At 42.6% G+C, this 13654-nt stretch overlaps 1 protein-coding gene across 1 annotated transcript; it reads right to left on the bottom strand.

The window, feature by feature from the left end:
* Positions 1-446: 446 nt before the first annotated feature.
* On the bottom strand, positions 447-1385 carry LOC128507651 (olfactory receptor 52N2-like). Its single transcript, XM_053478703.1, has one exon. It carries the CDS (start codon positions 1383-1385, stop codon positions 447-449), a length of 939 nt encoding a protein of 312 aa, XP_053334678.1.
* Between the last annotated feature and the right edge of the window lie 12269 nt (positions 1386-13654).

Here is a 13654-nt window from a genome sequence, read left to right as displayed (position 1 = left end):
CGTCCTGGGCATTTTAATTTTAAAAAAAACAAATGTTTATTTAACAAAATTTAATGACATTAAAAATGTACCAGTAATTTTTCTTTTAAAAACCAGGGCCGTGGTTGAAAAACCACATCTTTCAAAGGACTTTGCAATGGAAATATATTAGCTAAAAAATATATGTATAACCAGTGTATAACATCTGGATAAAAAGATTAACATGGTAATACTTAATCTCATTGGGAAGGTAAAACAGTTTCTCGTTTAAATTTGGGCTTATAAACATTTTTCTGATAATATTTTCTACCTCTTATAGCATATACAGTATGTACAGTATCTCTTGGTGTCATGCTACATATATTTATTGTACAACATGCCATTGTTCCCAATTACGCTGCTTACACTTCATTTATATGATAGAAATACATATACTGTATACTTTCTTTATTTATGTAATAAGGAAATTATCCTGAAATCACTTTCCTTCTCAGGAATATCTGCTTAAGCCCCTGTCTTATTTCTTTGGTCTGAAGGCCGTATACGACAGGGTTAAGGCTTGATGGAATAACATAAAGTAAGATATTAGCCACATTTCGAAGTTCCTTATAAGCTGAGAAACGGTGCAAAATAATTACAGTACTGCCGCATCCAAGCAGAATGAGATACACAATCAGATGTGTGCTACATGTTTTTATGGCCTTGCCTTTCATCATGCTGTTTTTATTTTTTAAACATACATGTGCGATCTTGAGATAAGTAACAGCGATACATGATATTGACATCGTCCAAAGCACGACAGAAGTAAATAAACCAACAATCTGATTAAGTGACAAATTCTCACAGGAAAGTTTAAACAGAGAAGCATTGTCACAGAAGGGATTAGATATTACTGAAGTACAATGAGAGAGCCTTAAAGTGAGGGCCAAAAGAAAAACAACTGGGACAATAGCGGTTATCCAAGCTATTACAGAGAGCCTCACAACTTTTATATTATTCATTATGGTGTGGTATCTTAGCGGGTTGCATATGGCTACGTACCTGTCAAAAGCCATGATAATTAATATAATGTGTGCACTCGAACTCAAAGAGTGAATACTAAAGGCTTGAATTACACAAGCAATAAAGCTGATATACCTGTCAGATTCAGCCACAATATCTTTGAGTAACCTAGGCAGTACGACAGTAGCGCTGATTGCATCACTCAAAGGAAGGTTACAGAAAAGGAAGTACATTGGTTTGTGAAGAGCCTTGTCCATTGCTATCATTATGACAATGCCAGTATTAGATACCATAATAAACAGATAGATCAAGAAAATAAGAGCAAACACTGGATAAGATGAGTAACGTGTGATCCACAATCCTTCGATCCTGAGAATCTCATATCTGTATGATCCGTTTTCCATCACCTTATAAAAGCCTGTAAAAATAACAATTTAACCAATTTTTCAATGTTAACCAGTTCCATGTTCAAAAATATCACTTAAACTATTATATGCATTTTGGATGAGGGACATTTAAAAGTATATTTCAAAACTATACCACCTCGAAAAATTAAACACCACGTTTCAATTCGTATAATTATTTTACATTGCTCATCAGTTACCTGCTGTGCCAGTGTAGTGGTCTGTGCAACTTTTATAATCTATACTGTTTCCTGGTGACTTTCTGGCATGGCAACAGCAATCCGATAACAAATCATCACTTGAGAGTTAACAAACATTGTGTAATTAATAAATTTATATTCGTACAAACCTATGAAAAGTAACAATTTAAACCCCAAGCCATTTCTCTATGTACAGTATGTAGAGAATTGCTGGTGTTATTTGTAAATGTTTCCACTGTTTTTACAGGATACTAAAAGTATTCAAACTCCCTTAAATCTGTTACCCTTTGTTACTGTATATTGCAGCCATTTGCTAAAATCAAGTTCTTGTTTTTTTACTTATATGTACACACAGCACCCCATATTGACAAAAAAACAACAACACAGAATTGTTGACATTTTTGCAGATTTATTAAAAAAAAAACTGAAATATCACATGGGTCTAAGTATTCAGACCCTTTGCTCTGACAGTCATATATTTAACTCAGGTGCTGTCCATTTCTTCTGATTATCCTTGAGATGGTTCCACACCTTCATTTGAATCCAGCTGTGTTTGATTATACTGATTGGACTTGATTAGGAAAGCCAGACACCACAAATGAGAATCATGAGGTTAAAGGAACTGCCTGTTCCTCAGAGAGCTCAGAGACAGAATTGTGGTAAGAACAGATCTGGTTAAGGTTACAAAAAAATCTGCTGCACTTAAGGTTTCTAAATGCACAGTGGACTCTATAACCCTTAACGTTTTAAGGAAGCCCTTCCTAGAGCTAGCTGTCTGTCCAAACTAGCTGTCTGAAGTGCCTTGGTAAGAGAGGTAAAGAAGAACCCAAAGATCACTGTGAGATGCACAAGGGATGCGGTCAGGAGATGGGAGAAAGTTGTAGAAAGTCAAACATCACTGCAGCCCTCCACAAGTCAGGACCTTATGGAAGAGTGGCCCGATAGAAGCCTCTCCTCAGTGCAAGACACATTAAAAAACACCTGAAGGACTCCATGATGGTGAGAAATAAGATTCTCTGGTCTGATGAGACCAAGACAGAACTTTTTGACCTTAATTCTAACAAAGTCGTATGTGTGGAGAAAATCAGGCACTGCTCATCACATGTCCAATACAGTCCCAACAGTGAAGCATGGTGGTGGCATTATCATGCTCTGTGGGTGTTTTTCAGCTGCAGGGACTGGTTGCAATAGAGGTAAGGATGAATGCGGCAAAGTACAGGGATATCCTGAATGAAAACCTTCTCCAGAGTGCTCAGGACCTCAGACTGGGCCGAAGGTTTACCTTCCAACAAGACAATGACCCTAAGCACACAGCTAAAATAACGAAAGAGTGGCTTCACAACAACTCTGTGACTGTTCTTGAATGGTCCAGCCAGAGCCCTGACTTAAACCCAATTGAGCATCTCTAGAGAGACGTCAAAATAGCTATCCACCAAGTTTACCATCCAACTTGACAGAACAGGAGAGGATCTGCAAGGAACTTGTTGCATCTTTCCCAAAAGACTCATGGCTGCATTAGATTAAAAGGGTGCTTCTACTAAATACTGAGCAAAGGGTCTGAATACTTAGGCCCATGTGATATATTCAGTTTTTTGTTTTTAATAAATCTGCAAAAATGTCAACAATTCTGTGTTTTTCTGTCAATATGGGGTGCTGTGTATACATTAATGTGGAAAAATGAACTTAAATAATTTTAGCAAATGACTGCAATATAACAAAGAGTGAAAAATTTAAGGGGGTCTGAATACCAATACCAACTGTAATTCCATACCAACTGTAATTCTCTCTTGAGTACATGGACATAAGTTGTAGCAAAACAAAATTCATGAGAGTATGCATCAGTCTTGGGTGTTTTTTTTTTTTTTATTCTGTAAATTACTAATTCAGGATTTAACACTGAAGATATTACATTACATACAGGAATGGAGAAAGAACAGCCCCAAGTCCGGTGTCTGAACTGGTAAGGTGGGACTTTGGGGTGTTGAATGCCTGGTCTTCTTTGGCTGTCTAGCAGACCTTCTCAAGGTTATCCTTTTTTCAGGAGTTTTCACCCCGAGGTGCTCGCACACTTCCGCAAACAGCTCTGCCTCAAAATTTCGCTCCTGATCGCTATGTAACTGTTCCGGGGCACCGAATCCGCTGAACACCTCATCCACCAGAACTCAAGCTGTGGTAGAAGCCCTCTGGTCAGGAACAGCAAACGCCTCCGGCCATTTCATGAAGTAATCCACGACTACCAGCACATAACTGTTACCGTGATCAGAAACGGGAAACAGGCCAAGAATGTCCATGTCCATACGCTCCATAGATGCCCACCCGAAAGTCCTGCAGCAGTGCCCGTGAGCACTGGGTGGGGCCCTTCTTTGCCATGTAGAGGTCGCATCGGTGGACAAAGAGTTCACTGTCCGTATGACAGCCCGGCCAGTAGAACTGAGCGCGCAACCGCTGCAGCGTTTTAGTCACCCCGAAGTGTCCCGAAACGGAATAGCCATGCACCAAACCCAGTACACACGTCCGCAAAGCCTGTGGCACCAGCAGCTGAAAGCATTCGCTCGTGCCGCACGGCCGTTCCCAGTGGCGGTAAAGTAACCCTTCGTGCAACGCCAGGTTTTGGACAGTGTTCTACATTGCAACCCCCCACGCGCTCTTCAACCTGCTCGCAGTACCAACAACACGCTTTGCTGCATGGCCGGTGGGATAAAGCATCGGTGTTAGCGTGTAATTTTCCCGCTCGGTGTTGAATGCTGAAATTGTAGTCCTGTAACCATCCGAGCCTACGCGCTAACTGCCCCTCGAGCTCTTTAAAACTGAGCAGCCAAACCAGTGAAGCGTAATCGGTCCGCAGCAAGAAGGGTTGCCTGTATAAATATGCCCAGAAATGTTTAAGAGCCGCGACGACCGCTAGCAGCGTGATGCAGTAATTTCTCTCAGGTCCAGACAACGCGCGGCTGAAGTAGGCGATAGCACGCTACTTGCCCTTGGAAACCTGAGACAGGACAGACCCCAGTCCTACATCGCTTGCGTCTGTGTCGAGAATAAACGTGCGAGATGCATCTGGATACTCAAGAACGGGAGACGTGACCAAAGCTTCACGCAAGCAACTGGGCGAAGGCACGCGAGAAAGCGAACCCGATAAAGGTGCGTAGCTGCGACAGATTTATCGGTTCGGGCCAATTCGGACCAATTTTTGGCTGGAACGGTAGCAATCCCTTGGGCACTAATTATGTGACCAAGAAAAAACGGTCTCTTGCCGCAACAGCTGGCACTTCTTGGGTTTAAGACGCAAATTCACCCGCTGGATAGCCAGAAATACCTCTCGTTGGTTAGCTAGCGCGCTCTCAAACTCCTTTGCACCAGCAAATCATCCAGGTAGACCACACAAAAGCTGTGAGGGATATCTGCCAGCACTTTCTCCATCAACCGTTCAAAAGTAGCTGGAGCATTACATAGGCCGAAAGGCATGCGCCGAAATTGCCATAACCCTTGCCCGATCAAGAACGTGGTATAAGGTTGTGCTTCCGAGGCGAGCTCTACTCGCCAGTACCCGCTACGCAGATCGAACGAGCTAAACCAAGCCGAGCCCGCAACATAATCCAGCGGATAAGAGTCCTTTCCCGTTAACTCGCTCAACTGCCGGTAATTGACACAAAACTGTCAAGAATCGTCCTTTTTACGCACGAGCACAACTGGTGAAGACCACGGTATGAACGCCGGCTTTATGACGCCTGAGTCGGCCATCTTACATAGCTTCTGTTAGGCGATAGCTCGTTTAGCTAATGGAAGGCGACTCGGATGTAGCCGAGCTGCGTTTCCTTTATTGATCGTGTGCTGCACCAAATTAGTATGGGTGCACTCGCGCTCATCTACCGCGAACATATCCGCAAATTCGTGAAGGAACGACTTCAAAGTGTCGGTCTGTGTTTGACTCAACCCTGCGCTGCTACGCTGCAGAAGCTCGCTCAGTATACTCGCTCTGTCTGCTACTGGACCACCGGAAGTTCCGCCCCCTGGGTGTGTGCTACTAACATGTGCGGCTGTGGTTTGGGTATTAGCAACCTAGCTAACCCGAAGTTACCACGCAGAGTTCCGTCATTTAAATTCAGCACCGCACCCCACTTTTCTAAAATGTCCAACCCCAAAAGGCAATCACTCTCAATGTCTCCCACAAAGAATTCATGAGAATGAATACGCTCACCTACTTTTACTCGCATCGTGCGACAAGCCCGTATCTTCATGTAGCTCCCAGACAGGGTGCGAATGCTGAAGGCTGGGTTAGCCAGTCTGCAAATGCGCTCGCTTTGCCCCAGTAATTCACAGTGCAACAGCAAAATAGTAGAACTGGTGCCCGTAGTAAGACATGCAGGACACACTTCACATAGACCCCAGCGCAATTTTCTACACGTCCCCACTTGAAGTTGAATGGACTAGTTGGGGGAACAAAAATGGTTGTGGGAGGCGGCTTCCCCTCGGTGCCCGCCGGAAATAGTTTAACAGCTGCTGGGGTACGCTGTCCTCAAGCCTGAGAACGTTGCAGCGATAGTCCTGCAGTCCAAGGCCTTGGCGTCGCCGCGAAACCTCGGAGGCTTGCTCGTTGCCTAGCCGCGACGGGTAGCCCTGATGTGTCTAGCCTAGCAGCGATGGGGAGCCCTGATGTGCTCGTGGAGCCGCGGCGGTCGGAGTCCTCGGGAAATGCACGATGAGCTAGCTCTTTGCGCGTCACCCTCCAGCGAGAGTGCTACTATGATGGCTGTTTTCGCGGGCGCCAGCCCGCAAAGTCTGCGGCTAGCTCCACTTGAGCGAAGAAGGCGTAGGGTTTGACGACGCCGTTGTAGGAGGGAAGGCGCAGCTGCAGCTTGCCTCGCCCGCTGCCGGCGCACGGAGCTGTAGCTTGCTCCGGCGCTGGGACTCTCGATAAGTCCGTTCCAGGATCCGCTTCCGTCCTGTTTTTTTTTTAAGAAAAACTAAATTGGCAAAGACTCAGCCAATGATCAGTTCCAGCATGGTCAAAGAACACCTAAAGTTACATGTGAGTACTGTTACTATTAGAAGACGGCTATGTGAAGCCAAGGAAAACATTGACTGGCCTAAAGACAAATGGCGCAATGTTTTGTGGACTGATGAAAGCAAACTTCCTCCAAACTTCAGAAAGCATGGTTATACAACTAAATATTAGTTGAGAGATGCACAAGAAAGATTATATATCACCATGTCATAGTCAGTATTCTCCATTCTCCAATCTCCTTCACATGGATTTATACTAAGAAAAATAATTATGGGTCACATAATCACAAACTAGCACAGATACATATGATCAAGTGTTTAACTGTTGTTTTCATTTGTTTCTATGACAATGATAATAATTATTAATATTATTACTGATTAGCCAACTCTTTGTCTCCCATTTTTGCCCTTTGAAGTAGTTGGTTTAAGTATATATATATTTTTTTAAATACCCAAACAATCCCCCAACAATCCCCTAAAATTTATTCCTCCAAAACTAGTTAAAGGTAATTTGTATAAAACAGGTGAATACATCTTGTATTTTGCTTAAAGGTCAGTAAAATACCCGGATAACACCAGGTGCTTATCAGTCTCTATCTGGTTTTGTTATATTAAAATATCTATTTTAAAAACTATTAAAGATGGAACAGTTTAGGTCTTTGTTTCCCCCAAAGTATCAGACGTTTTTGTAATTCTATGTTCAGAATATAGACCTGACCAAACATCATTCTAAAGCTCTTGGCTCTGTGACGTCATCCCTCATACAGCTCCCGCAACAGCTTGTTCAGGCTCCTCCAGGAGCTCCAAAAGGCCAACCGTCACCCGTCTGTCCCCCAATCCTCCACAGCGGAGCTCTGATTAAAGAGAACAGGAGAATTTAGTAAAGACAAAGATAAATAAACTTACCAGAATCTAGTTGTAATAAAAATAAAAGATATTAGTAAACCTACACCACAGAGTGTGTACAATAATGTTTTGGTGAATTATGGAATGTTAATAAACTGTGCTAATGTTAACCAATAAACTTTGTTAGCGTTAGCCACGGTCTGTCTGTATTATCGTCTGCATTAAATTAACCGAGAATTTACTTAATGCGCTTTTCATACAAATAAGTTAAGCGATATAACACTCGTATATGAGCATTAGTTCATCTAACCCCACACACATACACACACCTCCCCCCTCCACGCACTTCAGGGTTTTTATCCAGCTTGTTAACTAAACGCTCGCGCTACAGTGCAAATTCACGGCCCGGTCATGAGCGTTAAGCTCGCTAGCTCCTGTACATCTATTCTCAGCTTGTGTCCTTCGTTTTGATGTAGCTCCATCTGTAATTAAGAATAAAATGTGCAGGGTGGTCAATGCATTTCTGTGACTTAAATAAAAAGTTATTATATGGATATGGAGCTTTGCTCACTTTTTTCAACATACTGCTATTATATTGAACACAACTGTACATGAGTCCCGGACGAGCCCCCAGGGCTGTGTTGGCGTGGTTGGGAGAGGCCTGCTCCCGGGTTTTTGTTTTGTTTTGTCCTGTTTTGCTCATCTAGTTTTATTATTAGTTAAACTTGGTTCGGTCGGATGTTTGGACATCATGGTCCGACCGAAATAGGGTTTATGTAGATTTTGTGTTTCCTGTGTTTTTTTATTTATGTTAATAAATACTTTTCGTTGCAACCAACCAACTCGACCTTGTCCTCCATTAATTTGTCACGGCTTTGAGCCTGTCGTGACAAATATGGGGGCTCGTCAATTAATTTGAATACAAAAATTTGTTTAAAGAGTTGTTTCGTTAAATAAGAAATAAATTCGTTAAGTATTGATTTTTTTGGGGGGGATAGTTGTATTGTTGTTACGAATTCTTTGGGAGGATTAAGTCGGTTGGTTTGGTTACGGGTGTTGCAGGAGCTCGACTTGATTCTGGTAAGTGTCGGCTATTATTTGTATATTTGAGGAGAGAGAAGTTTGGAATTGCTTTTCCCTGGGTAGGTTTAAGGAGGTATCCTTAATAGGATACTTCAAAAAAAAAAAAAAAACGGGAGCAGGCCTCTCCCCTCCACGCCAACACAGCCCCAACATTTATGGCAGGAAGAACAGGTGGAGATCGTTCTATTGATGAGTCTCCTGGCCCCGCCCACTGGCCAGCCGTAGTAGGGAGAACCAGAGACTCGTCACAGTATTCACAGCCTTTGCCATGAAGCTCAAAATTAAGCTCAGGCGCATCCTGTTTCCCCTGATCATCTTTAAAATATTTCTGCAGCTTAGTTGGAGTCTACTTGTGGTAAATTCAATTGATTGGACATGATTTGGAAAGGCACACACCTGTCTATATAAGGTCCCACAGTTGACAGTCCATGTCAGAGCACAAACCAAGCATGAAGTCAAAGGAATTGTCTGTAGACCTCCGAGACAGGATTGTCTCGAGGGACAAATCTGGGGAAGGTTTCTGCTGCTTTGAAGGTCCCAATATGCACAGTGGCCTCCATCATCTGTAAGTGGAAGAAGTTCGAAACTACCAGGACTCTTTCTAGAGCTGGCCGGCCATCTAAACTGAGCGATCGGGGGAGAAGGGCCTTAGTCAGGGAGGTGACCAAGAACCTGATGGTCACTCTGTCAGAGCTCCAGAGGTCCTCTGTGGAGAGAGGAGAACCTTCCAGTATTTAACAGTCTCTGCAGCAATCCACCAATCAGGCATATACGGTAGAGTGGCCATAGAATCTCATCAGACCTTTTTATTTTTCATGGTCTGAAAGTCCTTCTGGTGCCTTTTGGCAAACCCCAGACGGTCTGCCATGTCCCTTTTACTAAGCAGTGGCTTCGGTCTTGCCACTCTATCATATAGGCCTGATTGGTGGATTCTTCCACGTCCACTCTTCCAACTTCTTTCACTTATGGAAAATCTCAAGTAAACGTTTTTCATGTTGTCATTATGGGGTGTTGTGGTTAGAATTCTGAGGAAAAAAAATTATTTAATCCATTTTAGAATAATACTGTGACATAAAAAAATGTGGAAAAAGTGATGTGCTGTGAATACTTTCTGGATGCACTGTACATTGGCCATGAGAGCGGGCCTCCAGGGTTTGAAAGTGCAGCTGGTGAATAACTGCGTCGGATGGCACCTGAATGGAAGTATGTGACCTGGTCCTTGGAACTCAATCCACCATTTTAAAAAGTTAATGTAATACAGTTCAGCTTCTTCGAAAGAAGAGGAAAGGCAAGAGTTTAGGAGTGACATTTAAGACTTTGAATGTTGCGACTATGACAGGGAAGGCAAGATAGTTGGTTAACATGATGCAGAGAAGTAAGGTGTACATACTGTGTGTCCAGGAGACCAGGTGGAAAGCAACGCTAGAAGCTTAGGAGCAGGATTCAGGTTGTTTTACTATGGAGTAGGAGTTATCCTAAAATAGGAGTTTCTAAGGAAAATTCTGCAGGTGACAAGAGTATCAGATAGGTTGATAAGTCTGATGCTGAAAATTGATGGTCTGATGTGCAGTGTTGTTTGTGGTTATGCCCTACAGGTAGTATGTAAGTTAAAAGAGAAGGGGAAATTCTGGAGTGAGTTAGATGAAGTGACGCAGAGCATCCCCAAAAGTGAGAGAGTGAGCATTGGTGCAGATTTTAATGGACATGTTGAAAAAGGGAACAGAGGTGATGAGAATGTGATGGGCAGGTTTGGTCTTCTGGACAGGAACGTAGAAGGACAGATGGTGCTGGACTTTGCAATGGGATGGAAATGGCAGTAGTGAATACTTTGATTGATCTTTGTTCTCGAATGCTATTGATGTTTTCTTTGGGAGTGACAAGAATAAATAGGATCAAGAATAAGTTCATCAGAGGAACAACCCATGTTAGATGTTTTTTGGAGATAAAGTCAGAGAGGCAAGATGATAGCTGGACAGATGATGCTGGACTTTGCAAAGAGGATAGAAATGGCAGTAGTGGATACTTTCTTCCAGAAGAGGTAGGAACATAGGGTGACATATGAGAGCAGAGGCAGAAGCACTCAGGTGGACCATATCTTGTGTTGAGGTTGTAATCAGAAGAAGATCAATAACTGCAAGTATTGGTAGGGAAAATTGTAGCCAGACAACACAGGATGTTGGTGTGTAAAATGACCTTGGTGATGGGGAAGGTGAAGAGGACAAAGGCAGAGCAGAGGACAAAGTGGTGGAAGTTAAAAAAGGAAAAATGTTGCGCAGTTTATAGGAAGCAGTTGAGACAGGCTCTGCGTTGTCAGGAGGTGCTTTCAGTTGACTGCACAACTACAGATACTGTAAGGTGATTAGGGAGACAGGTAGGAGGTTACTTGGTGTACAATCAGGAAAGGGAAAAGTGGACAAGGAGACTTGGTAGACAAGGAAGTCCAGGAGTGTACACAGAGAAAGAGGCTAGGAAGAAGTGGTACACTGAAAGAACTGAAGAGAGTAGATAGGATTACAAGGAGATGCAGCATAAGGTGAAGGTAATGTTGGCAAAGGCTAAAAAAGAGCATATGAGGAATTGTATGCTAGGTTGGACAGTAATGAGGAAGAGGTTGATCTGTACGGGTTGAAGAGGCAAAGAAATAGAGATGGGAAGGATGTGCAGCATATTAGAGTGATTTAAGATAGGGATGAAAATGTACCGACAGGTGCCAGGACGGTGATGGGAAGATGGAAGGAGTACTTTGAAGAGTTGATAAATGAGAAAAATGAAAGAGAATGAAGAGCAGAAGAGGTGAGTGTTGTGGAGCAGGAAGTAGCAAAAATTTGTAAGGGTAAGGTGAGGGAGGTGTTAAAGAGTATGAAGAGTAGAAAGCCAGTTGGTCCTGATGACATACCTGTGAAGTGTTTAGGAGAGGTCCTGACTAGTCTGTTTAACAAGATTTTAGAGAGTTAGAGGATCCCAGAGGAATGGAGAAAAAGCAAATTAGTGACGATCTTTAAAAACAAATGGGATGTGTAGAGGCGTGGCAACTACAGAGGAATAAAGCTGATGATCCATACAATGAAACTTTAGGAAAGAGTAGTGGAAGCTCGATTAAGGGTAGAGGTGAGTATTTGTGAGCAGCAATATAGTTTCATGCCTAGATAAAGTACACCAGATGCAATATTTGCTTTGAGGATGTTAATGGAGAAGTACAGAGAAGGTAATAGGAGGATGTATTGTGTCTTTGTGGATTTAAAAAAAAAGCGTATGACAGGATGCCGAGAGAGGAGCTGTGGTATTGTATGAGGAAGTCTGGAGTGGCAGAGGAGTATGTAAGAGTAGTGCAGAACATGTATGAGATTTGTAAGACAGTGGTTGGATGTGCTGTAGGTTTTACAGAAGTGTTCAAAGTGAAGGTAGGTCTGCATCAAGGATTGGCTCTGAGCCCCTTCTTGTTTGCTATGGTGATGGACAGGATGACAGATAAGGTTAGACAGGAGTCTCCATGGATAGTGATGTTTGCAGATGACATTACGCTTTGCAGTGAGAACTGGGAACAGGTGGAGGAAAATCTAGAGAGGTGAAGGTACACTCTGGAAAGCAGAGGAATGAAGGTTAGGTGTAGCATGACAGAATACATGTGTGTGAATAAGAGGAATCTAAGTGGAATGATAAGGCTAAGGGCGGGCTGTTGGGCAATGATAGGACCTGCGCGTCTTTAAAAAAAGTGGCGACGAGAGCTGGAAGCGGGCTGTTGTTGGTGTTGCTATTTGAAGACTGTGTTGTAATGAAACGATAAACTATTGTATAGAGACATTTAGGTAAATATTGTGAGTATTGTTGTACAGTTTTCCTCCAATTGTTTTTTTTTTTTTTCTTTCTTTTAACGTGGCTGTGTGTTTTTGCCAGTTATTGTAAATATTGTGAATACACCCTTTTTTTGTGTACGGAAGCTGTAGGGGTTGGGTGGCATTTCCTTTTTTAAAATTCGGTAAAAGGTTTCGGTGTAAAGATAATTATTTATTATTTATGTTACTCCTAGACTCTGGACCTGGGACGTAACATAAAGTGGGGGCTCGTCTTTAACTTAATTCACAAAAGAGAATTATAATTTATTTGGCTGCCTTCTTTTTGGTACTTTGCAGATGGAAGTATTATGGATTTTGATTTAATCACCTTTACACTCGCTCCGAGCACGGAACAGTTTAATCACTGTCGTGTTGATTATGCAGCAGATTTTGTCTGATGAGTCCGGGGTGTGTGCCATGGATATAAGCACTTCTACATCGACGGAGGTCACCTTCCAGGTATTCAATAATTGCACCACCCAGTAGTACTTCATTTTTACCCAATTCGGACCAGTTGTTATTTTTAAGGACAAAAGAAATAGAGTTGGAGATTAAATGGGAAGAAACTGAGACAAAAAGGCTTCGGTTAAGGGAACGTTTTTGGCGAGATCACGGCTGGCTTTACCCGACTGAGAGCGCGCCGGAGAGTTCCCCTGCTTCTCTGTCATTTGCTCAGTTACCTACAGGGCCTACGCCAGTCTCTTCTAGTCCCTTTCTTGCTCCAGCGGCTATTTCTTCGTCTGACTTTGACGTAAGCAAACACATAAAACGAGAAACCGAAGTTGATAGCTTTTTTACAGTTTTTGAACGTGTTTCAGCTACATTGCAGTGGCCAAGAGCGATGTGGGCTATTCTTCTGCAATGTAAACTAACCGGCAAAGCGCAGGATGATTGTTCGCCGTTGTCGATAGAACAGAGTCTAAATTATGATGTGGTTAAACAGACTGTTCTTCGTGCTTATGAGTTAGTGCTGGAGGCATATAGACAAAAATTTTGAGCCCAAAAGAAAGCAGACAAACAAACTTTTGTCGAATTCGCCAGGGAAAAAAAAGCTCTTTTTGAAAAATGGTGTGCTGCAAATAAAACGACTACTTTTAAAGCTTTAAAAGAATTAGTTTTATTAGAAGACTTTAAGAACTGTCTATTTGAAAATCTAGTACATTTAAATGAACAGAAAGTCACTTTCATATCAGCAGCCGCTGTACTGGTCAACGAATTCGTATTAACACACTGAACAGTTTTTTCTTTCACAGTGAGATGTGATAAGTTTGCTGTCCATGGGGTTGAAGGGCAGGTGAAAGGGTCA

This window comes from Clarias gariepinus, chromosome 19 (assembly GCF_024256425.1).
Source record: "Clarias gariepinus isolate MV-2021 ecotype Netherlands chromosome 19, CGAR_prim_01v2, whole genome shotgun sequence".
NCBI classification, from domain to species: Eukaryota; Metazoa; Chordata; class Actinopteri; order Siluriformes; family Clariidae; genus Clarias; species Clarias gariepinus.
Note: the sequence above shows the minus strand (reverse complement) of the source record. Positions and strands in the feature narration are given on the sequence as shown.

What these genes read in the sequence shown, in the direction of transcription:
- LOC128507651 (XM_053478703.1), bottom strand. Translation starts at nt 1,385, where the DNA reads ATGGAAAACGGATCATACAGATATGAGATTCTCAGGATCGAAGGATTG.